At 36.5% G+C, this 26,152-nt stretch overlaps 1 protein-coding gene across 3 annotated transcripts in view; it reads left to right on the forward strand.

Annotated features, from left to right (window-relative positions):
• LOC124143887 (inositol hexakisphosphate and diphosphoinositol-pentakisphosphate kinase 2-like) overlaps positions 1 to 26,152 on the forward strand; it is an 86,981-nt gene that overhangs the window by 23,305 nt on the left and 37,524 nt on the right. The window contains exons 10-25 of one of the 3 annotated variants that reach the window (XM_048393344.1): positions 1,603 to 1,689; positions 2,324 to 2,509; positions 3,777 to 3,862; positions 4,552 to 4,632; positions 11,267 to 11,392; positions 12,817 to 12,935; positions 14,106 to 14,218; positions 16,280 to 16,300; positions 20,388 to 20,454; positions 20,616 to 20,757; positions 20,988 to 21,214; positions 22,412 to 22,557; positions 22,861 to 22,975; positions 24,015 to 24,122; positions 24,641 to 24,766; positions 25,292 to 25,426. In XM_048393344.1, coding sequence (XP_048249301.1) covers positions 1,603 to 1,689; positions 2,324 to 2,509; positions 3,777 to 3,862; positions 4,552 to 4,632; positions 11,267 to 11,392; positions 12,817 to 12,935; positions 14,106 to 14,218; positions 16,280 to 16,300; positions 20,388 to 20,454; positions 20,616 to 20,757; positions 20,988 to 21,214; positions 22,412 to 22,557; positions 22,861 to 22,975; positions 24,015 to 24,122; positions 24,641 to 24,766; positions 25,292 to 25,426 — 1,885 coding nt within the window. Of the gene's footprint in view, positions 1 to 1,602; positions 1,690 to 2,323; positions 2,510 to 3,776; positions 3,863 to 4,551; positions 4,633 to 5,416; positions 5,497 to 11,266; positions 11,393 to 12,816; positions 12,936 to 14,105; positions 14,219 to 16,279; positions 16,301 to 20,387; positions 20,455 to 20,615; positions 20,758 to 20,987; positions 21,215 to 22,411; positions 22,558 to 22,860; positions 22,976 to 24,014; positions 24,123 to 24,640; positions 24,767 to 25,291; positions 25,427 to 26,152 lie in introns of all 3 variants that reach the window. The other 2 variants (XM_048393345.1, XM_048393346.1) reach the window with 2 other exon arrangements.

A 26,152-nucleotide genomic window follows, 5' to 3' on the forward strand; every position in this document is an offset into this window, starting at 1 on the left:
GTCTTCCAGTTACACAGATGGACGTGGTCTGCATTCTCCACGGGCATGATAGAAAACGTATATTACTTGCCCGAGTTTCAAACCTTACTTGGCAACCTTACTTGGTGTCGGGCAATGGTTCTTTTTAACTCCTCTGGGTCTACACCAGTTCAGTCCCTTGGTCCAGGCACAGCAGCTGCACACCAGAGCAGATAGAAGATGTGTGTACCTGCTCCTGTTTTATTTCGTACTACGTCTCATGTATTTACAGAATAAATCCTGGAACTTAGGCTCCTGTGTTTATTGTATTTTATTGGTCGTGTTCCCAAACTGAGTACCCGATTGGAGGGTGGATTATCTCGTTTGTTCACATTGAAGTCATCACAAGGCGCAGCTGTTAAGACAGTGTCCTGAACCCTTAACCGCTCACCCCTTCTTTAGGCATGTGCATCCTGGTATTGGTTCGAATACCCTCTTGTGGATACTGTCGATTGTTCCTCTTCTCGTCTTAGCATGCTTCTATGTCTCGGATGGTTTGATAGCTTTGATGATGCATTAAAGGAGATGCTGAGCAGGCGCACCCTATTGGCTGTGGGAGATAGTGCTCTGACCTGTCTTGTAGAATCGATTGGCTGGAGACCCCTGCCAGATTGATCATAAGTTGTTGTATGCTGTATCGATTGTTCTGTAAAGCCACACAATTGTTCATGTAAAGATGTCATACATGAAAACATGTAAAGCATGTTATACCTGATTTCATGCTGTCTGACTAACGTATATCGTCTGTTATGGTGTGTTTTTCTGCTCATGAGTTGTTGTCTAGGCAGTGTTATAGAATCTTTACTTCACTGTTTAGCACCCGGTTCCTTGTGTATGTCTCATGGTGGTGGCCTATCTGCGCCCCACCGTCCAACTGTTGCATAAATGCATTGTGTGGGATAGGATAAGATTAAAAATTTGTAAATTTATATACTTATCCTATCTCACGTGCTATATGCCCTCCCGACAATCCACTCATGCGAAAGAGAATGCTCATATTGGGGTATTGACATGAACTGGTCGTGTAGGTCGCGATGCAAGGGATTACAGTAGGTGACCCATTTGTATGGATGGTGACCATGGTGATGCTCGGATATGTTAGGGTCAATTGTTTTTTTGAAGCTGGAAACTTTATTCAAGCACGTTTCCATGTAAGGATGGAAAGAAGAAGGAATAATGCATGGTGTGCTTCTGATTCCTCATTATTTCATCTTCAATCATTGATTTTCATCAGTTTTAATATTTTGCATAATTTATCTTAAATTTACCATTGTTAACAATTATGAAATGTTATTCCTAAATGATTATGATGATGCAATTGTCATTGATCGCATGTTAATGATGAGTGTGGGTAATTATGTATTGATACATTTAATGACTGGTTAAACATTTGAAGTTAACATTGAATAAAATTTTAAAGTTCTGTTTATTATCAGAACAACACTAATGGAATGCTTTCTTATTATCATGATTATGTGAATCAGAGCTCATAGCCATGATAGATTCAAGTCTTTCATTAGGTAGTGAACTTTTTACTTCTGGTTGGAGCATTAATTTCATCTTCAAGATTTGTTTTGAAATCAGGATGGAGCTACGATGTGTAAGTGCAATTATTCGTCATGGCGATCGGACACCCAAACAGAAAATGAAGATGGAGGTCAAACATAAAAAGTGAGTTTTTGTTTCATAAATTTTGGATATTTATAAATTGCTAACTCGTGAACAGACTGACCCATGAAGATCCGGGGTAGAATAGGTCTTCATCAACCCATGCTTGCCGTAAAAGGCGGCTATGCTTGTCCTAAAAGGATCAGTGTTCAAAACTAACTGGATCAGGTAGTCAGGCTCGCTGACTTGGTTGATGCATGTCATCGTATCCCAATTGCTTGGATCGATACTCATGATATTAATCACTGGATTGTCTGGTCCAGAGTTGATTATTTACAGACCGCCGTCATATAGCTGGAATATTGCTGAGTGCAGCGTTAAACAACAAACCAACCAACCAACCATTCAGAACAAGACTGAAAGAGGCTTTTTATTGACAGCTCTGTTATAACAAGTAATGTATTTTTTTGTGAAAAGAACTCAAGACCAGTTAATATTTGCATTTTAACTGATGAACATTTGAATTTGAAGACAATGTAATTTTTCAGTTTATTTATTCTCTTGTATCTGAAGGCTTCCCTAATACTTGACATTAGCATGATGAGAGTTATGACATGGACACCTTGACTAACATTTTTGATTTTGAACACTGTACAAAGATTCTGTCGGTTATTGATCATTTGTCTGATTCTTCCAGGTTCTTTGAACTGTTTGAAAAGTATGGAGGGCTGAAGAAGGCTCACCTAAAGCTCAAGAAACCAAAGCAGCTTCAGGAAGTGCTTGACATTGTCCGCCACCTCCTGAGTGAGAGCCAGTACAAAGTGGATCCGGAAGTGGAGGAGAAGAAGGCCAAGCTACAACAGCTTAAACTTGTCTTAGAAATGTAAGTGTTATCTGTCAGTGTCCAGGATATGCTTTTGATAGGTCCAGGTCATATTGTTTTTCTTGTAAATGTGATTAACATGATCAGATGGTATTGACAGTAAAGAAATGTTAGTTTGTAAAATAGTCTCTTTCTGGATGATATATTTCTTACTAATTTTTTAATGTGAATTTTACACGATATTCAGCTTTTCCACTGGACGAGAGGCACAGTCATATGACCGTGAAACTGGTTTGACTTCATGCCTGTGATTGAATATTCTCTCTACCACCCATCCAAGTGACTTGAAAAACTTAAAAAAACTGACATAAAAAATGTCCTAAAGATATTTTTCCATCTTGGTGATGGTATAGCACAATGTCTTATCAATATTTGCTTAAATGATGAAAATGTCCTGATGACATTTGTCGCCTGCCAAATTACTGATACGTTCTTTATGTTTCAGTTATGAGTAAAATTATATCTGGGATTCCAGGGCAGATTAGGTCACCAGTAGCTCGTGCTTGTTGTACGAGCTGAATAAAGAGGCAGTTACAACGTGTGACCTGGCTGATTATCATAGATGCACAGACGGTGTTGCTGTTTGTTGTTTAACACCACACTCAGCAATATTCCAGCTATATGATGGCAGAATGTAAATAGTCAAGTCTGAACCAGACAATCCAGTGATTTACATCATGAGCATCAATCTATGCAATTGGGATATAATGACTTGCCTCAACCAGGTCAGCGTTCCTGACCACCTGATCCCGTTGGTCTCCTCTTACAACAAGCATGGGTTGCTTGAGACCATTTCTATCCTGGATTTTCACGGGTGCCCAGATGGTGTGAATCTTTATCCATGCAGACAAGTACCGGATTGCCTGACTTGAATAATAGTCAATTCTTGACTTATTTAAACAACTCTTGTCAATTATTTTCTAGTTCCCTGTAAAACTGCCACTCAAAATTGCTCCCAAGTTACAATTAGTTATTGTTCTGTGTTTTGACCACACTTGATTTTCCATGTGTAATTATGGTAATACAACTAGTTATTGTTCTAGTTTTGGTACACACTCAATTGCCATATTTAATGTGGTTATACAATTAATTACCGGTATTGTTCTATTTTTGGTCCACACGGCGGTATGTAATTGTGGCTTTACTCCCTTAAGGGGATGAACAGGCCATCCTATTGTTCCAGTGACGTCATGATGGAGAATGTAATTTCATCATCATATTGATGTTCATATGCCCACTAATGTGTGTTGGTGACATAATGTTTCAGGTATGGACACTTTTCTGGAATAAATCGCAAAGTGCAGATCAAATACCAGCCTCAGGGTTGCCCTAAGAAGTCCTCCAGTGAAGAGGGTGTGTAAATGGTCTTCAGATTTGTAATCCAGACACCATGATGTTGAGGCTCTGTGTTGTTTTGTGTGGGGACTTTGGCTGACTTGCTAGCAGTGCATGGTCAATAGTACGCCTTTTGTGAAGCATGTGTAGTCTTCCAAACCAAGGGAACAAGGCTTCTGTCATGCAGTGGGTTTGTTTAATCAGTCAAACAGGAATGATATAATTGACTTAGCTAAGCTACTCTGGTTAACTAATGTGTATAGTGAAAGCCCTTCCAAAAAATGTATGGTTTGGTGACAATGTAAATTCTGAAAAAGCTTACCCTTTTAGTTCCATTGCCCATTATTAATGCTCTCGAAAATCTGCAGGATAAATATGTTATGTTGCCTCAAATAACTTTGTATTCCTACTCCTATGCTGGTAGTGGTAGTTAAACTAAGATCCTTGTGTTACCATCAAGCACCCTTGTAAGACCATTCCATTTCATAGTATATGATAACTATAGCAGTCTTACTTAGTCAATTCCTTAAAATCAAAATATCTCCCAAATCCCTTTTCCATTGCCATAGCTTGCTTAAGAACTTCATAACTAACTAGCGCCCTCATGATAACAATTGCCCACATAACTCTTGTAAGGCAGTGTATCTAATCCAAGTTTCTGATTTCTTCTAGGTTCAAGATTTTTAACTAATATTTCTTTTCCCTAGACTATCCTTTAGAGAGTTTTGAGAAGTCGTCTGGTGATCCAGCATCATTGCAGGTTGTGACTGGACAGTCATGGAATCCCGGTACTTGTTGTTCACTGTTCAGTGTTCCGTTCTGTCCATTGCAAGGTGGTAAACTTGACATATTGGTTGTGTCATCTGAATGTTAACAGCTTCAGCATGATCAGTTGGGGTGATCAAAAAACAATTTTAACCTCAGAACTTAATTATCTCTTGACAGTAATGAGATGGACTGCAAACAAGGAAATGTTGTCAAAAGATTAATAAGTTTGGGGAAGATATCATGGATTGGATGTTGAAAGACATTGATTTGAGGTGAAAAAAAAATGAAATAGAAACTAGATTGATTGATTGATTTCATTTTTAGCTCCATTGTCAGTCAGGATGGTGTTAAGTTGATTTACAGATGGAACTTTAGCCTGAGGGCTCATTGATTTTAGACTGTTTTCATGTATTTTTCTATTTTCATTTTTTTTGGCACATAATTTTTTCAGAGTGACTCTGTTGAACCTGATAAGTTGAAATAAATACTTTCTTTTGATCATTTAATAATGACTGGACTTTTAGAATGATGACAGGAATATGCTAAGGTCTTGACCTGTCAGGGAGAATATGACATCTTTTGGGAGAGGAAAAATTTAATTTTTTTAATAGTTTCTTACCAATTTGGGAAAAAAAGAGAGAATCATTTTCTTTTTCTGATCCGGCAGTTGTGAAAAATGAACGGTTAAGAGAAAACTAGGTCCTGATGTCATCATGATACACTATAGATTCAAGTTTGCCATCTTGCACGGCTTCTTTCTTTGCTCTGCGTGTTGATGTAAATTTTTCTGTTGGACACATATAGGTACGAGTTCACGGGCATTCATCGTAAAGTTCAACTCAAGAATCAGCCATTAGGCCATCTACACAGCTCGTCCAGTGAGGGTTTGTAACCTAGATGTGATCCAAGTTGGCTTCTTGTTCGCTGCTTGTTGTTGGATTGTTTCATTATTTGTATTGCTCTGTTTGATCTGAACCAAGAGTTTGACCTGAGAACACCGATAGCTTGGCAGTGTTATGTTCGGATATGGATTGTCTGTGTAAGGGTAGGAGGTCTGCAGTAACTCACGTCAATCAGCAAGTAACAGCAAGGTTTATCTGTTGTAACCTGGGATTTTTGTTGGTTTTATCTAACCTTGTTTCATGTATACTGTGGATTAAAAGATTTTCAAAAGACAAATGAATTGTGGCATTAGGTTTTTTTAGTTGTGTTCTCTACAAGTTTTTCGTTTACTGCTTGATTGCATGAACAAGTCATGTGTATAATGTAGGTGCGGTGAGTGGTAACAAAACAATAGCTGTAATGGCTGTATGATTCCTACTTAAGTATATCGGTAGAGCATATTGACAAACGTTTTAGTTGATAGATGACATTGCAACATGTTCTATCATTTGAAGCTTTATAATTGTGATACCATAACATTTGGAGAGAAAAAGCATGAAAGGAAATTATCAGTATTCTCCTGTTTAACATTGTTAACAAATTATTATTCACTTATGGAGGGTTGAAAATGCATGTCCTGTCTGTGACCTTTCTTATGCTTAACCTTATTGGGTGAATGATCTTTCTTATACATTTCTGTACTAAACCAAGGTTCAAAATTATGACAATAATCTTGCCCAAGAATGGTCAGAAGCAATATCTATATGGTGAATGATTTGTCAGGAGGTCATCATGGTCACTGGCCATTTGTTAAGATGTTGCTTTGCATACCATAGAAATGTCTTCATTTTGAACCCTGTTGATATATGCATTCTTCAAAACATTGACAGTTGACATCTTGGTGACAAAAAGTACCTAATTGATTATCATTAATGCCTATGGTTAGGAATAAGACATGAAAATTGAACATTTGAAGTTTAAAGGATAATTATTTGTTTTAATGGTTACATTTCTTGGTTACCATGTACGTGTTTTTAGTCCACATAGGGTGTTGGTCCAAGTGAGCTAATGTCATGGGCTGTTTGTCATTGCTGTTGTGAGTTATCTGGATGTGAATACTTTGCTCCTCAATAGGACGAAGGTGAAAGGATGCCAGGCAACACTGTTGGTCCTATTAACCAGCTGTATTGGAAATTTTGTTTTGGGTCATTGCTAAAGCAGGATGTTTTATTGATATTTATTAACATTACTCAGCTTTATTATGTGAATTTAAAAAATGGGTCAGTTACTACACCTGAAGTTTATCTGTGATTTAATTGGTTTCAGCTTTATAGGAGCCATTAATTATCATAATATGCGAACAATAGTTTCCTTAATGTGCATTTCGAAACCATATCAGCAGCAGTGTCATGACTGTTAAAATCACTGTTGGTGTGAATCTTGTGGGTCTGGTCAACAAATCACTGTTTGAAAGGTCATATGGCGTTCCAAACTTCCAATTTCAAAGGTAGTTCGTTTCTCTATGTTTGATGGAATTCCCCTCTCAGACCCTTTGCTTAGTAGCTTCCAATATAATGGTGAGAACATCAGTTGCAGTCAATGTAGATATTTTGGAGATGTTGAGGTTCCGCTCTTAAGTTTTTAAAGTTTATCATATTGTTTTCATTTCTGTTTCTGATGTAAAAATATTTGGATTATTTGGAACACAAGTTTTCTTTTATACAGTCGTTGGACATAAGTATTCATCGCTTTCAATATGATTGCCATTATGTTTCAAAAGTTTGATTCTTTGCAAAAATTGTATTTTGAAAGACATTTTTAATACACAACCCCAAATTTGGTCACATTACTCTTCATATGAATGGCTTCAAGGGTCCATAGCTTGAATTGTGGAATACAATTCCCAAATATACCCCAAACAAATATTAATCCAAATGTTCCTGATGGATGTGAAATTTTCATCGGGTTACTGATTGTTTTGGATTTTGTTTGAAGACCTCTTTTGATTTTAAGCCAAATGTGCTCTATAATGTTGAGATCCGGAGACTGTGCCAATCTTTAAGTCACATCAACATCATTCTTTTCCGTGTACCCGGTATGTTTTCACAGCATGTTCCCTATGAATGGGAGCATTGTCATCATTGAGGGGTAATGTTTGTTTATGAAATGCCATGCAAGAACAAACCAGAAATTACTTTCAAGAATGTCAATATATTTCAGAGCATTTATGTTGCCTTTGCCAGCTGTATTTCGACACCGTCATAACATGCACCCTCACACAATAACGAAAACCTTCCATTTCCAATGTGGGCACACTAGATGAGGACTGTTGATTACAGTGTCCTTCCTCCAAATGTAAACATGGTTGTTGCAATCTACCACAACTTGACATTCATCAAAGAATATGAAATTTCTCCAGTGGTCATTGACAGTCCATAACTTTCTTTCTCCACACAATTTGCTATGATTTTGTTTTGTTTTCATCACACTTCCATCTTCTTCTTTACAGTCGTCTGCCATTCTTTTCTGTTTTCTCTGGATAGTGTTTGTAGAGAAAGTTACCTCCTTAAAGGTGTTGATAATGTCTTGTAAAGTTGCCTTTCTGTTTCCTTTTATGACCTGTGAAAGTTCTGTGTCATCTCTGGTACAAAGAGATTTTTTCTACCCACTACATGTCAGATTTTCTACCGAACCCACTCACACCTATATACCAATGATTGATACTGTTGATACCCAGTAGTTGTCCTAGGTAGACCAGCTCAGAGTGATATCCTTTGTGTTTGTCGATACATGGCTGAAATAATGCTGATGCGACGTTAAATTTTATTCACTCACTCCTTTGTGTTTTGTGGTCAATATTTCCTTGTATTGCTGATTTTTTACCCATCTTGAGGGCCAGCAGACGAATTAAGCTACTTGTCACATGACTTGATTGTTCTAAATATAGCACAAGTTTTGGGTGGGATGTGCTCCAATGTCACACTTCGATATGCAACAGAAATGGAGTGTTTAGTCACATGTTTTGCTGGAGCGTTTTGTAAAGTGATGAATACTTATGTCTACGGACTGTAGCTTTGAAAAAAAATAATTATTTCATGTTGTGAAAGACTCATGATCATAGGTGATCCAGGTTTCCTCTCATGGGCTTGATATATATGTCTACAGCTCTTCACCCTATGATTAGTTAGCTTGTAACTTAGTGTTTGTATTGAAGTAGATAGTCAACTTACCCTTAACAATGCATGGTTTGACAGTAGTGTTTGCTGTGTAGTGAGGACTTGTTTGCAGTGGGCTGACATCATCATGTATCCTTGTCATCAGCACCTTTAATGCATTCATTTTCATACTTTATTTGATTTGCAGGTTTCCACAAAGACCTCATGATTTTATATGTATTTTGCGTGATGTTTTTATTTGTGTCATTGTACATGTAGTCACAACAAATTATTTATCAGGATTATTCCGTCTTCAATTTATATACCATTGATTGTTTCTTATTCGGTTTCCTAATATATGAGGATAAATATTGCACAGCGAACGTCTCTCGTTCCTTTCATGAGTTCCTAATAAATTAATGGAAAATGATAACAGATGAGATCACTTTGGTAATTTGTTGTGACATGAATGTATGGCTTAATAGTAGTTTCAGTTCTGTAAACATTTTAAGATGCTTCAAGAACTGTTGCTATTTTACTGCTCAAAAAGGGCTAACTAATGTTGATGATACTCATTAAAAGGACTTTGTTACCTTTGGTCAAGTAACCAACAAAGAGTTTTGTTACAGTAATAAAAACTATTTGACCATTTTGTTTTGATTTCACTATAGCCGAAATTGGCAATTGGAAATTTATTAACAACCTCTCTCTGTCCCACCGGCCTGACAACTAAATACCTGCAGCCATTTGTTTCTTGTATTATTATTCTTACCTAATTTTACTGTTTATAGATTCATCAATCTGAAGAAACTAATCATAATCATGATAATAAGAAAATGGAATAACAATAGTTTAAAATTACTTATATTTGCCTTACCACATCATCTTTGGTGGGTTAGAAAACAAACTAAAATGTCTGCAAGATCTAACAAAAAATAATAACTTTCAAATGATAATTAATCATATGCACTTTAAATATGTTCTCTAGCCAATTTTAACTCCTAAGAAAACAAAACAAAACCTGCTCTGTCATAAGTAATACATGTAGATGTTGCTGCAAAAATATTTAGCATTCTTCACTTTCAAAAGAATTAGAAATGATTTGCTTCCCTAAGAAGCAACCTACTCAACTTAATGCCAAATGAAAGTAAGAAATTGAGCTACATGTGTTTATTTTTATTTTTATTTCAAGGTATCCAAGCTAACATGCTACAAGGAAACTAAATAAGATTAAACATTGTAGACTTGCAGGGATAATTCTGGAAAGGGCCCTTTGCTTTTGGCCCATCAAGCTAACAGAAGGCCCACCTTTTCAAAAGCAGTGGGGCTTGATAACATTGTATTATATAGGCATCACACAGAAACTGTTCAATATTTCACTGAACAGTGCTAAATGGGCGTTCATTAGAAAATTTGCAGAATGATCCCTGTATTGTAATCATTTCCTCTAATTTATTGAATAATTAAGCATTCTCCAGCAGGGACTTGTGAAGGAAATGTGTTGATTTTCTTTTTGTTAGCAATCTGAAGAGCACAATCAGCCAAATATAGTGACAGGAGGACATTGTCATCCATAGTTATAACTATGTCAAGACTTAGTATACATTATAAGGAATTTATGTTCTTAATTTTCGGGTACGACTTTGGCAATAAAACAATACCCACACTTCCAACATACAGTAGTCATTGTCCTGACTGAATTTAATTTTTCAGTCTTATGAATTTTCTGTTCCTTTTATTTTGTTCTTGTGTTCAAATTGATGAGAGCAAGCAACTCAAATTTTTCAAATATATTAGATAAAGGTATCATTGTTTACTTTAAGCAAAACAGTTATTTGACATTTTGGTCTTGCCTTACTTTCAATATCCCATTGGCTTTCTTCTGGCCTGCACTTTTAGTTTCAGAGATAGATATTTATAAAACATAAAATTCAAAAGAGTGCTTTTTCCATTCAACTCAACATTTTACTTTTGTATAAAAAACGTGACTTAGCGTCTACATGCAGTGTCCAACCCAGGCCGCGCGATTGCACGATTCACACTAAAAAAAATCAAATCGCCCCTCATAAAAAAATCAAAGCACGATCTGTCGCGCACAGTAATTTCTTGTACAGTCACTAACTTTATCAGCTGTTTATCCATACCTTTAGATTCAATACTCACTAAATCTTTAATCAATTAACGAAGAAAGACAGTTCACAGCAAACATTGTAAACAACTGTCGAAGACCGATCGATAACAACCGGAAGTTCAAACACGAGTGACGTCCCTTAGGCTGCTGAATAAATTATCGATAGGATTGGCATAGGAAACGAAATTTGATTTACTTTAGTAGAAAACGTATCAAAACGAGTTTCAGTTCTTTATTCTGATCTGTTACACTTTTATATGATGATGTTCCAGTACATAATACAAAATAAGACATTTTTGAAGAAAGCAATTATCCCCCCTACTTTATCAAATTCCCTCCTATTTTCTACATGATGGGGGGACAAGTCCCCCCTTGATTTTCAATTCTGGGTTGGACACTGTACTTGTCCTATCACCTTTCCAAGACTAAGTCAGTGGTATACACATACAACAAATGAGATCAATGCTATTATTTCTTTTCCATTAGATGATGTGCCACGAGATCCTTCCCTTCTGCTGATTGTAAAGTGGGGAGGGGAGCTAACTCCTGCAGGGAAGATTCAAGCAGAAGATCTTGGAAAGGCTTTCCGTACTTTATACCCCGGAGGTCAGGGTCAGTGCATGTTTAGTTTAGCCATGTTCTTAGCAGGAAGGTATAGGCAAGGCTTACTTTGTTACTTGCATAGAGATAGCATAGTTACTGATTCTATTCTCATTAACATTCTCACCCAACACCCATCTGTCAAGTTGTGATATTATCTAATGGGAAGTTGACACAATAAACAGCTTTTCCATTGGATGAGAGGTTGGTCTCATGATGTAGTCCCTGATGTCCATAAGCTTGTTGCTGCTTACAAATGACACATTTTGATGTTCATACGTTTTTCACGAGACTATCCTTGAATTGACTAAACACTGTTGGACTTCTTCCACATTCCTCGGAATCAATCAGTGATACCTAAAACTTTTAATCACTGTGGTTCATTAACATATTCTGAAATCTCATCCATCACTTTTATCATGTCAGCCATTTTGACATCCTGTATTCGATGTAAATTTATTATGATGCACTGATACTGTGACAGACATAGTGAGGTAGTTCTTGTCAGACCTTTCTCATCTAATGATGATATTATTTGAATCTATTTGTTCTAACCAACTAGAAATGATGTTACTGTGGGGCAATTTGAGCATACATACACTCATGTGACCTCTACTTTTAAGTAACTATTTTATTCCGCGATACAGTCATATTGCTGTCATTGTGAACATAAAGTAACACTTACTAAATGAAGATGTGTATACATCCTTTGAGGTATAAAATAGTGATATAAGAAGATTGTTAGAATTGACATTCACTTTCTTTGAGTTCATTTGAGTAGAAAGCTTCATAGAATGAGAGCCAGTCATTTTGTGAATATAACTTATTAAGAGCCTTCTTATGCGGTAATGCAGATCATTCCACATGTGGTCAAGGGAAACTCAGATGTGTTTTGCTTTTGACAAGATTGATTATGACACGTGACGTGATGTTATTCCAATCGTTGCATTTACTAACATTACACTTTTTAACTGAAATGCATGACTTTTTTGCTTGTATTCATATACATTAGTGTAGAGATGTAGTTGTTTTCATTGGAAGAGTGAACATGTTTGCAGTTGAAATGGTGGAAAGAACAAGGTAACTTTCATCATGGTAGTAGGTAGATTTTCTATTCACAGGTTACAGAGACCAATCTTATCTTAAAATATGTCGAATCTTGACTCTCTCAAGTTTGATCAGTTTGAATAGTTGGTTAGGTGGCAAATTAGTGAGACATGGTCAGGAATTCTCACCCTCCAACTGTTATAGTTGTCTTGCTGTTTGATATCGTTATTGGGATGCAAACAGCCTTATACTATAGATGAGTAACCTTTGTAAACATTATCCTGCATGAACATTTCAAGATCTTACACAAGTTTGGAAAGTTGCCACCATGACCAGATGTGTGAGCAGTTAAACTGTATGTGCTTTGCTCTTTATTTTTGGTATGATAGGTCAGTTTGAATCTCCCGGGTTGGGCTTCTTGCGACTACACAGCACCTTCAGGCATGACCTCAAGATATATGCATCGGATGAAGGTCGAGTCCAGATGACTGCAGCAGCTTTTGCCAAGGTAAATACAGCACTGGATCTCATGGATGTAACTGCAGGGAAATGCAATTTCTTGTAGCGTCTGTATAGAGTAGTTTTTCATTGGCGTGCATATTAAGTCTTTATGTAGTTCCAAGTCTGGAACATATCAGCTTTGTTTCGACGTGCAGTTCTATATCAACAAGCAAGATAACAAGCTCCCCAAAACTTTGATGTTTGATATAGGAATGTGCACATGAAGCATAATTAATAGTGCTTTTTCTCAGTACAATCCATACACAACACAGAGGAAAGGAATGCAGATGTGGATCCAGGATTGTGTCAGGAAGTGAACAATAACATTATAGGTTGGCGTATTAGGTGTCTGAGTAAAAGTGGGGTGCCGCCCCTGCACCCTCCTCTGGATCTATCAATGGAAATGTGTTGGCAGACAACCTATCATCACCCACACATTAAGCACACAAAGGGGCCATGTGGCTTATGGGTACACATCTTGCAGTTGCATCCCTTTGTGTGCCTGTATCAACTAATGATGGGTTTGATTCCTAGAATTGTCCTCATGATCCTTGGTCTTCCACACCATATTAATGCAGTGTTTGAAATTAAGCCTGAAAGTAATGGGATCAGTGTCCATAGTGTCATTACCCTATTGTCAAAAGTGAAAAGTTTAGCAGGTTCCTTCAGACTTCCATTTGTTCCCTAACATGAAGAAACTCAAGCCATAATCCATTTTGACTTAGAAGATGATGTCATAGCATTTATAGCTGTGGAGAACGTTTTGAACAGCCAAGAGAAGGACTTCTACAAAACCGAGACATAATCTCTCCAACATCTTGGCAAATGTGTATCACTGTGGAAGGAGATTATGTTGAAAAACATATCATTTTAATGTCTTTAGGTCAAGTCTTTCTATATGAGACTTAGAACTTATCAATCATGCAGTTATTATTTTGTACTTTGTCGCTTCAGCATTTATGGAACATGTAATGGACATGCTTACTGTATAATTTTATCTTATCCTGACTCATACAAATAAGTAATAAGTATGAGTCAGGATAAGTATAAATGATATTTTTACTCTAAAAAATACATTTTGTTCCAACATAGGGGTTCTTGTGTTAAACAAACACCCTTTTGTGCAGAGAAAGGGGAGTAACCTGTGTATCCTCACAGAAGAAACAATACTTTGCAGGGTTTGCTGGCTCTTGAAGGGGAGTTAACTCCAATCTTGATCCAGATGGTGAAGAGTGCCAACAATAATGGACTTCTGGACAGCGAGGGGAAGGAATCCAAGTACCAGCTTGTGTATGTGCCCTTTTTTGTGCTTACAATCTTTAAGAATACTCAGCATGACGAGGAAAACTGCAAGTTCCTTCATCTGATTAGAACAGCTTCAAATAATCTGGTAGTTACCTTCATAACAGAATTAATATTTAGCAATTACTGAGGTTATGTTTGCTGGTAGTAAAATTTGCAAACATGCAGCACCGAATAACACCACTTTTCTGTGACTGAGCCAATTTGCTTTATAACTGCGCTTAGGACAGTATTATGGCAGTGATGTTTTAACTGTTTATGGTTTCAATTTTGAATGATTTGGGTATTGAAATTATTTGTCATTTTTATATGGATGAGGGTTGGCATTGGTTTAATATGATAGTTTAGACTTTAGGGAATGCTTTTTTTCGTAATCAATCTGTTTTTGATGCATCATGTATGAGACATAACTAATAACAGTAGAATGTAGGATAGTACTAGCAGCAAGATATAGCATGTCATCACTTACATTACAGTTATATTCATATCAGAATCCTGAAGATCTTTAAGTTACTGGATACATTTACAAAGAGTTGTACCACCTACCGTTAGGATAATATAGATCCCGTCTTTCTTATAGGATGTTCTTGAGATTTGTTCAGAACACATTTTGAAGGTTTGCATTCTCCATTACAAAATTAGCTTACTCATATACATCCCTTATTTCCATTGAGAAAAATACTTGTGTTGTGCTTCTGTCCCATCTCTCTAGATCTTCCTACCTTTTTGCTAGACGTACTACCCTGTGTTTATCACTTTCAGCTGATTTCCTTTAAATTTGATGGTGTAGGTAGGTACCCAGTAGTTTCACCGTGACCGTGATAATACTTGATAGAGTTGTGGCACTAATCTTACAAGTATAGTAATTCATTGTATAAGAATTATGTTATGCCATGATTCTGCCCTTGACATAGTTGATGTTAGTTGTTGCATAATGGGTAAAGCAAGTCTTATTCTGATACAAATAATATTTGTTGTCTATATTCTTGAATTTCCAAGTTTTCAAAACCATTACATTCTGTGGAAGTACTTTGGTATGCAGCTGCTATAAAAAGAGTTGGCAGTTTCACCTGTAAGCCCTTTAAGGGCAATTCAACTTGCTTATCACTGTGTTGATCGATTATTTCAAATTATTTTTTTTGATGGTTCACATATCATTTTTAGCTCACCTGGACCAAAGGTCTGAGTAGGCATGTGTCATGGCTTGTTTGTCTGATATTGCTGCTCAGGAACATCTTCTCTAGAAATGATAAACTGTTCCTTCAATAAGCCAAAACCTTTCATAAATGTTCACACAAATGATGGCACCAAAGTTTGCTCAGTTGTTCCATTCATTAATATTTTTATCAAAATTAAAAGTAATTAAACTGAAAATACTGGACAAATGTTCATTATTCTTAAACAAATTGAAAAACCACACAACTTGATCATTTTGAATTTTTTTACAGACAGCAAATACAGTGTGTGAACATGTGCAATATAGTGTTGAAGGTTTTTTAAAGGCATCATGATCAGCAGCCATTGTAGATGACATTGCAGTAGTTGATGGATGTTAGTTACTTTAAGCATAATAAAATTGAATTTGCTCAGTAAAAGAAGGCCTAGAAAGGAAACTTAGTATTTTCAACGTTTCTGTTTACCTCAAAACATCTTGATCCAGCATATTTGGCCATTGCAGATGAAAATTTGCCAAAAATTGGAAAATAGTGGCATTTCCAGGGAAAACTTGACTAAAGCTGTTATTGTGCTTATAGTCTTTGCCTAAGCTGGATTGTTTCAAGTGCTGACTCATGAATTCAGTTTTTGGGGGGTGGGAATCATAAATATTGGACCCTGGAACATGTATAATATATAATAACTGTATAGTGATTTTCATCTATTTGCTAATACAAACCTTGACATTTGGTGACTTTTCTTTTTATTGAATCGTTTAAGTGAATATATCTTACAAAAAGGTGAGCTTACGGCACTGTGGCACTGTTTTCAGACTTTCCATGTGTTTGAAATCCTCCTGATATACTAGACTTTTAGTAGGCTTATTTCTTCCAGATGGAACAATCACCAGGCTTTGTAAGCACTGCACTCCATGACTGTATGGTTCTGACCCTGTTAAACTGCTACACTAACTGACAACAATCAGCTCTCAACCCTCTAATGCCACTCAACAGTTTGGTCTGAAGTGTGGCTAACTCAGTAATATTCCCACCCCCCTCAATATCCAGATATCTGCATTCAACTATAGACCCTGTTTCATCATTATAAAGTATAAAAACTCTTTCATAAAAATATGATGTCATGTGCCCTTTTACTTTCAGATGTAAACTTTGTACTTGTCAGTAATATCCATGCACAGTTGGGGTTTCCAAAGATGCAAGAATCCATATTTGGTGCAATGTTAGGAATAACAATTTTTAACAAAAGTCTTACAAACTTTACTTCATAGAACTTGATTCTGACAGATATAATGTCTTCATATTGGCTTTTGTAAGCTAAATTTACTCTGACCAGTCAGTTTTAGTCTTTTTCTCTGTAGGGTTGTTCACTTAGTTCATAACATTTGCAGGTTCACATTGTAAATTGTTTGAAATATAACAGAGACACATTTGTGTAAAATATTTTGTGTAATATATCTTGACAAGAAAAGTACTGGATGAGGAGATCAGGCTATTTGTTAAAGGCACTGACTGAACAATGCAGAAATGATGTCTATTTTGCCCTTGTATCTGCTTTGCTTAGGCATATCAGAATCCTTCAATCACAGGTCCGTCAGGATATGGCTGAAATATTGCCGATGTGACGTAAAGCATTAACTCACTCACTCACTCACTCACTCACTCACTCAATCACAGGTTCAAATACCATATTCGGCCTGATTATTATGTTAGTTTTGTCAGCTCATACCTGTACCTGGATTTCAGGAATGTAGTAAACTTGTAACACGTGCATCACTTCAGGCTATCCTGACATTAAGCTGACACACTGAAATAACTAAAAATACTGTTCAAAGCAGAGTTAAACTTAAACCCAACTTGCTCAATCAGTCTTTGTATTTGACACAGAACAAGCAGCTCAGATAGGTACATATGTCCTTAAATACTGTAAATCTGGAAATGTTTGCGAGCAGGCAAGTCCTGCGAAAACTGCAAGTGACACACATTCACATTGGTTTCATGATGCAGTTATTTTGGCAGACCAATGCCCAAAAAATATAATTAAGGAGGCATATTTCTTTTATTCAGTTCCACACATTGTCAAACCAGCCAGTACATGATTATTTGAATAATCTCTCACACCCTGTTACCTTAAGTACACATGATCACTCAGTGTCAATAACCTTATCAGGAAAGTTAACAAATCTGCCACATATTGTCAAGCTGCTTACATGACGCAAGCCAGTCTATACTGTATGATAAACACACTACTACAATCCTCCTTGTCCATTACAACAAGACATGTATCTATGGTTATCTATGGTCACTAACTGACACTGAGTTACCATTTCATCTCACTGCATCCTACTTATAAAGATAGCATGTGCAAAGTAGCTTTAATCTTTGGTAATCTTACAACAGGATGTCACAAAACTTTCCAGGCACATTTACAGTCATGTTGGCCACTCGCAATAATGTAAAGGGGCAAAACTTTCCAGATCTACAGTGTCCGAGTTTGTTATCACAGTGAGCCTTGATTATGAAAGTCTAAATGCTGTTGCCCTATGGAACCTGACAACTCCTTTCACATTCAACAACATTTGAAAACCTATATAACTGTAACAGTTTGTGTGCAAATTTTTAAGCCTAGATCTGCAAATACATGTACATCACACAACAGTGGACAGAGCCAGTAAGGAGCTCAGCGTTAGAAATTGGCACTAGTCCTATAGTCCTTGCCAAACTGCCCAATGGTAAAGGTATCATAAGGACTTGTAGAAATTTGCTTTTTTTTAAGGGTTTTGCCATATGTTATCATTATAAGGACTAGTGGACGAAAGCTGTTAGTTTCTAACCCTGGAGCTACACTTCAGTTTATCATCCTTGAAGTAGGAGTCCATAACAGTAATGATTCATGAACACAAACAAATATCTTCAAGTTTATTATTACAATTTCTGTGTACAACTGTGTGTTTGATTAAATAGATGTTAGTTAAAAAAGACCTGATTAATTAGTTCCAGACATATAATTATTCCAGATCTATTACTAAATGTATTTTTCCTATAATGAAATCTTTTAATAATAGATACATTTTCGTACCTAAAGACTAAGTACCAGTGACAAGTTAATTGATACAGTATGTATCATGATGCTCTGAACAATACATCAAATGATATGGCAAGATACCTAACCCGAAATGCTTTATTTAGCAAGTCAATCAAAGTTGTAGTCTACTTAACTGATAAACTCCTGGCTATATCCTAAAAAAAATGAATTCCAAACTATTTCTACTAGGGCTGAGACGGGTAACTCGGGTACTCGAGTCAGGTGGGTACTGAGAAGGACCCGGGTACCCAAAGGACTACCCGGACCCGTGGTTAGTCATGTAATATATTGTTGAATGACAAAAATTATCTGGAACTACAAGTCATTAATGTTTGCATTTCTTTCTGACTATGAACCCATTCCTTCTGACTTTTATATGTTTGAATAAAGATAAAATTTCAGTCAACTTCAGTGTATGCATGACCAGATCGTTTTATATGTATATCTAAATAGATTTTGTCCAGGGCTACGGTCAAACTATTCCCAATTGGATATTTTGTACCCAACTCCTGAGACCTATAGCGGGTACCCGGGTAGGGTCGGGTAATGTCAGGTAATAGAGGGGTGGGTACCTGGGTAGAAAATTTGGACTCGTCCCAGCCCTAATTTCTAGCCATAGAAAATGATTCCCTTTTTTGTGTTAGTTTTGTATCAACTTATGACAACATATGGTACTTTTATTGTAGCAGTATGTGCTTTACTTGGGTGAATAAGTGCAGTAAAAAGGCATACAGAGGATATTGATTTGTTCCCACTTGAGTGACGAAGGTATCAACATCATAATGAGAGCCATAGGCAGTCATATGTTTTGTACGAATCTAGAATTATTCCCATATCATTTCTTTTCCACTGAAAATGCTGAGATTTTCAAAAGTTAACTACACCTCTGACGTTATATATATCATTTTTTGGTCCATCTATGTATCTATTTCTGTTATATTATTCATTCATTTGTGTTTGCTTGCCAAGTTTAATCAAAAGTTGTCAGCCTGGCCGGTATAGCTAAACAAAACCACCAACTTCAAATGTGCTTTTCACAGCATATCAATGTTACATTTCCCTGATATGATTACATATTTGTCACATCTATAATCAGGAAGAGTGAATTTATATTGCTACCTTTGAACTAAGTGTCTGTTTGGTACTAAATTTTTATAGTAAAACATTTGCTGTGTGAAATAGAAAGTAACTTTCTTTCTCTAGTATTTTAAACTAGTTTCTCTCAATGACCTCATGCTAAAGCCTGCATGGATTTGCTTATGCTAGTTGCATTTCCCAGACTAAATGTTTTGGTTTTGATGGAAAGCTTGTATAACCTATACCTTTGGGGAAAATTGTGTGGTTGCTATTGCTGTTTGAAACTTACAAACATGCCTTGAAATTACACAGAGTAAGAAGTAGTTTTACTGTTACCATAATTCACCATTGTTGCTGTTTTTGACCACACTTGCTGTGCTTTACCCACAATGCACCTTCTAGTTAGGTTAATCTGTCTCAAAGTTGTTTACTTGCAGTTAGTGATAGTACTAGATACAAGATACTTGAAGCAGATACAATAAATAGAATTTGACAATATTCCATTTCTCGGTCATGCAATTCTTTGGAGTTAATCATCTGTTAGACTCATTGTGTTTCTCCCTTCTGTTTTATTTCTTTTTCTTTCCTCTATACATATTTTGGTTGATAGTTTCTTTCTTTCATACTTCTGTTTGTATTCTTGATGTTCATTTAATAATTTCCCTAAATTATATTCTACGCTAGTCTTAAGTTTGCTTTATCTTTTTTCTTACATTTTGATTCATCATTTCCACCTGAGTACAATTTGATGAATGCTTTTCTCAAATTTACATGAGACTTATGTGTGTTTTTGCATTATCCTTGCAATTATTTCTGTTTCCAGTGTCAAGGAAAAATTGAAAGATATTTTTAATGAAGACAAAGATTTCACTGAAGAAGATTATGAGAAGGTGAGAGCTTTCCTGTCCTAAAGATATGGTCAATAAATGATATTGGAGATGTTTGTTACAGTTAAACAATATTTTAAAGTAAGAACTTGTCAAAGAAAGACACAACCTCATTCCTTTTTGAAAAGCTGACTTGCTTTTAATGATGGCACTTGTTCCTTCAGCTGGCTCCAACAACCAGTATATCACTAATCAATGCCATGAAGTTCGTCAAGAACCCTAGACAGATGTGTGAACGAGTTCATGAAATGATCCATGAAATAACGTCCAAAATCAGAGCTCTCAAGGTGGAACTCAAGTCCAGGGGTGAGTGTCTGTTATTGTTTCTTTTCTTTTACTCTGCGTCACACTGACAACCCAGGTTCAATGCCCAACATTAGTACAATGTGTATAGTCCTCTATTGGTGACCTGACTGCAATGTAAAAATCAAAACATTGAAGAATTCTGTTGCTGAGACTGGAATACACACCCATTGACTTCCACTGTCTAAAGAAGCATTAAACCCAACTCACTCACTCACTTTGTATCCTTGCAGACCTAAAGCTGTATCATGGAGAATCATGGGAGTTGCTAATCCGAAGATGGGCCAAGTTGGAAAAGGATTACAAAACAAAGATAGGGAGGTTTGACATCAGCAAGATCCCTGACATATATGACTGCATTAAGTATGATCTACAGCACAACCAGAAGACATTGCAGTTTGAGAGAGCAGAGGAGCTGTTCATGTGCTCCAAAGCTCTTGCTGACATCATTATTCCCCAGGCAAGGCCAACCTTTTTCATCACAGGGATCATGGGTCTACCTACTTTAATATTTTTCCAATTGTTTTTACCTCAGTTATATTTGAGTTATTTTTCAATATCTTGTAATCTGTAATACCTGTACCTATGATATCAAAATGAGACAAGTATGAATGCAATGGTTAGTTTGTAGTCATACAAATGTGAATTGTATCACATGCCAGATGTTACATCATAAGTAAAGGACAACAATCAGAATTTGCAAGGCAGTTAGATTCACTTGAAGGGGAAAATGCAGCATCGAGAAATGCGAGTTTGCATCCCAACCGTTAAAACTTTACCTCGCTGACTTGGTTGATACATGTCATTGATCCCAATTGCTTGGATCGATGCTCATGATGTCAATCACTGGATTGTCTGGTCCAGACTCGATTATTTACAGACCGCCGTCATAGAGCTGGAATATTGCTGGGTGCGGCTTTAAGCAAGAAATAACCAACAAAAAACAATTAAAACTTTACCTTTTGAATAAGTTTGTTATGACATAAGTTTGGTAGAAATTGACTTCATGTACTCAAAACCTTAGATTTTATTGTTACCCGTGAAGGTTTATGTTAGAATTGGTCTTCAGCAAACCAGGCTTGTTGTGCGAGGCAATTAATGGGATCGGGTGGTTTGGCTTGCTGACTTGGTTGATGCATGTCATCGTATACCCAATGACATTGATTGCTGCTCATGATGTCAATCACTGGATTGTCTGGTCCAGACTTGATTATTTACAGACTGCCATCATAAATTATAGTTGGAATATTGCCCAGTGTGGTGCTAAACAACAAACAAAAAAATTAGATTGTATTGTGAAAATGGGCTCTTTACACGTAACCATTGCAGGTCTATTTCAAGATATAGGGATTTAGATCATAGATGTGTAGAGCCATGTAGAGTACATAGACACCTTTGAGAATGAGGATTCTGACTTGGTCCTCGGTACTTCATACTTGTCGTGAGGGCTTTCTAAAATTGGAATTGTGTAGTAAAGCTCTATCACTTGGGTGATTGCATGTCATTGTATCAAGATGGTGAGGATCAGTGTTCAGGTTTTATGTCACTGGTATGCCTGGCCAAAACTCGAGTATTCACAGGACATTGTGGAACAAAGGAAATGTTGCCAACTGCGGCATTGAACAACATTAATTCATGTTGAGATTTGTTACTACAGGAATATGGTATCACTGTGGAGGAGAAACTGCATATCGCCCAAAACTACTGCACGCCATTGATGCGGAAAATACGTAGTGACTTGCTTCAGTGTCTCCACTCCAGTGACTCCACGATGGATGATAATGCCACAAGACTTGACTCAAGGTAATGTTTCACCGTTCTACTGATAGAAATTGCAAATGAAATCCTAAAAATCCTTGCCATTATTTTGATATTAAATATATGAGTGTAAGTGTGAACATCTTTAGATGCAGAGATATTTTGTGAAGATGTTTTCTTTACCAAGTTGTGAAGAACAAATTGTTGAACTAATTAAGTACTTTGTATGTTGCCTATTGATTCAGGGTTGTCTAATACACAGATAGGGTTTTCAGATACAAAGAAGTTAATGACTGTTATTTCAGGGATCAGTATCATCACTGATACTTCCAACTATTTTTTTTGTAGGTATTCTAAAGGTGTTGCATCTCCAGAGAGATTTGTGCGGACACGCTTGTACTTCACCAGTGAGAGCCACATACACTCACTGCTCACTATGCTCAGATATGGAGGACTTTGTGATGTATGTACATGTTATTATTCATTTAGATCATTAATATGACGTTGCTTTATTGTAAATATGTCATTTATGACGTCATCACTTAAGTGTGGACTCATATTGTTTGTGTCAAGTACAATTTAGACTGCATGCTAATCTGAATAACATTTTCGATATCTTATCATTGAGATTATGTATGAGTAATCTTCAAGACATATTTTACTGTCAATCTGCAGCAATAATTGGTTGTCAGATTTTGTTCTGTATTCATTTCTCAGTTAGATTGTCCAAACAAATTTAGCTGTATCAGATGTAAGAGGGGCAATCAATGTAAGAATTCATTCACATTATTTTGCCAACTGAATTCTAGTACAATGAATTCTAGCCTATGTGTGAAAGCTTATTAAGAAGTAAACGACTCATGGTCATTGTTTATCGTACAATAATACACTGCAGGGAGAATATACCATGAGGGGAGCAGCCCTGAGTGTTTTTTTCTCCCTGCAGTGTTTTATTTCCTCCCTTTAACATTTGTTTCGAGGCTCACTACACAAACACACTTTCTGTTTATTCTCCAATTGAGCAATTGCCAAGTATACCGTCCATTCATGATATGAGCGACATGTATTTCGTTATCATTACTGACAACATACAACATTCAAAATTATCTTGCATATTTTGATGAAAACATGTCGAGATGAATTAATATCATTGAAATATGTGCTTGCTCAGAAGGACAAGTGTTTGTTAACCTCTTTCTCACCCTGCACATGCTGCCACTCGTCAATACGAGTGTACGAGTGAATATTTAGAGCCCTTAACATTAAGGATGTTAATATAAAGTACAAGCTTTAGAAATAATTACCTGTATTTAAATAATGATGACTCCCTGAATACAACCCAACCTTGGCAATGTTGGACAAGTTGAATTTATGAAAAGGGGGTAAGTTTGGTATTTCCTTGATATTCTCACAATTTTCACGTGGTGTATATGTACCTTTTCTCCTTTTACCTATGTGTGAAAACTTGATAACATGATCATGGTGACCTTCTGTCTGTGTAGCCAAAGAAAGATGAGCAGTGGAAGAGGGCTATGGACTTCCTCAGTGCAACAGCAGAGCTCAACTACATGACTCAGATTGTCTTAATGATGTTTGAGGACCCTAGCAAGGTATGCTTCATTTAATATAGAAAATACAATGTCTTTGATTTGGTTTTTTTTTTTTTCCATCCTTTGTTTAATAAATTACTACACAACTGTTTTGTATTCATATTCTATGGAAGTGATTTTTAAAGACAAAAATCATTAGGACAATTTCTATGCCTTTATCCAAATTTGAAAATACCCTTTGGACATTTTGGATGACAATCAGTCAATGTCGAAAATATGTATAGCTCTGAAACCCTTTCTAACCCAACTAACCATCAGAGTTTAGATTTTGGAATCCGGAAATAATGTCTGTGTATTAAATGACATGAAAATGAAGATGCAATTTTCATAATCATCGATGGAAGCTATTCACTGTGCAGTTGAGGTGAATCCTGGAGTTCTTGAAGTGTGTTGCTGGAATTGATTAACCTAAGGAAATCCAAACCTTTTTAACATTAGTATCAAGGAAAGGACTTCTTAACTTTATCATGCTCTTTTAAGATTGAATTGCAAGAAAAATTGATGATTATTTGAAACAGGACCCCAACTCTGATGAGCGCTTCCACATGGAGCTCCACTTCAGTCCCGGTGCCTACACTTGCTGTGATACCAGTCTGGCTCCTTCCTGTAGTATGGGATATAGACCTAATCCAAAATCTGACAAGGTAACATCACTGTTAGGATGATTCCCTAGATGTAGCAAACTGATGACTTTGAGCTGACTTTTTCTGATAGGTCTGTTTTGTCTTTCACTACAATGTTATCACCCATAGTTTACCATTTACAGAAAATGAAATTCTCTTTACAAAGCAAGCTTACAATCTTTCACATGTAACAAATAAATGAAGTGATAGAAAAAATACACTAGCAAGGTTTTACCTTGACTTTCAAAACTTGAGGTCCAGGCGACCTCAGTAACTAAGGGAACTTACAGAAAGAATGAGGGTTCTGTAAAGTAATGAAATGGTGTAGTGTAAGATTTGAGAATTATGTTTACAACAGGACCTTTTTCTTGTTAAGAATTCAGTACAAAAGATGTTATTGGGTGTCTCTCACAATGCAATATTCGTTTTCCCTTCTTTACATTTGTGTGGACTGTATTCACATTTTTGCATCTTGTAAAAACTCTGTACTAGATAACGTTATTCGACATTTCAACAACCTTGTTCCTGATTCTATTTTGATAACAGAAGGAGAAGGGCTTTGTAGAAGGTTCTATCAAGGGCTCGGCATCCTGGCAGAGTTACACTTTACCTCCTGACCCCTTCTTGAAGCCACGACTCTCACACTCGGAACATCAAGCCACCATTTTGGAGTCTCTGGAGGTAAGGGTCTTCATTGATTCACTAATCATTATAGATTTCTGGAAATTAAAATGTTTTTATTAGGTAAATTCAGACCTCTAGCTAATTCCAGCTATTGTGTATTTACTCACAAGTTATCATTCACATTGGGTATAGGAAGATATGTTCTGGTAATCAATACATTTTTATACTTGGGGTCCAGTTGATTGGGTATTTCTACACCAGTAGCGATAAACAACAATAATTTGAGACGTAGCTCCTTATTTTATTCCTTATTCACTGCAACAGAGTTCATGTATGTGTGATGTCTTCATTGGATCAATAAATAAGGATCAGTAATGAAATGCTGAAAAGTTAAATGAGTATTTACACAGAACGTTGTCATACTACCGGGGTATTCTCTTTTTGAATTTCAGGCATATTTGTGCACAAGCAACCTAAAATTAATTGGGTAATGGTGATTTTATTTGTGTATTTGATGCAAATACACAGCTTATCATGGGCTCAGGTAAATTCATTACTAGGAACCAACAAAATATCTTATATATATTACATTAAGTAATACGTTACCACTGTTATACCGAGGCTGTTGTCTCCCACAACTGCTGCTATAGCGAAATCTACCACAGAGATCTCAATTACCTCATGCAGCACGTGCGTAGCCACCCAGCTGCCATGTGACACCCTTCACTCTTGTCTCCTTCGTCTGCTTAGCAAGACGTGTTTTCTCCTGCTGAAGCGTTCCTT

The sequence above is a fragment of the Haliotis rufescens genome, unplaced genomic scaffold (assembly GCF_023055435.1).
Source record: "Haliotis rufescens isolate VD_foot unplaced genomic scaffold, xgHalRufe1.0.p SCAF_12, whole genome shotgun sequence".
Lineage (NCBI taxonomy): Eukaryota > Metazoa > Mollusca > Gastropoda > Lepetellida > Haliotidae > Haliotis > Haliotis rufescens.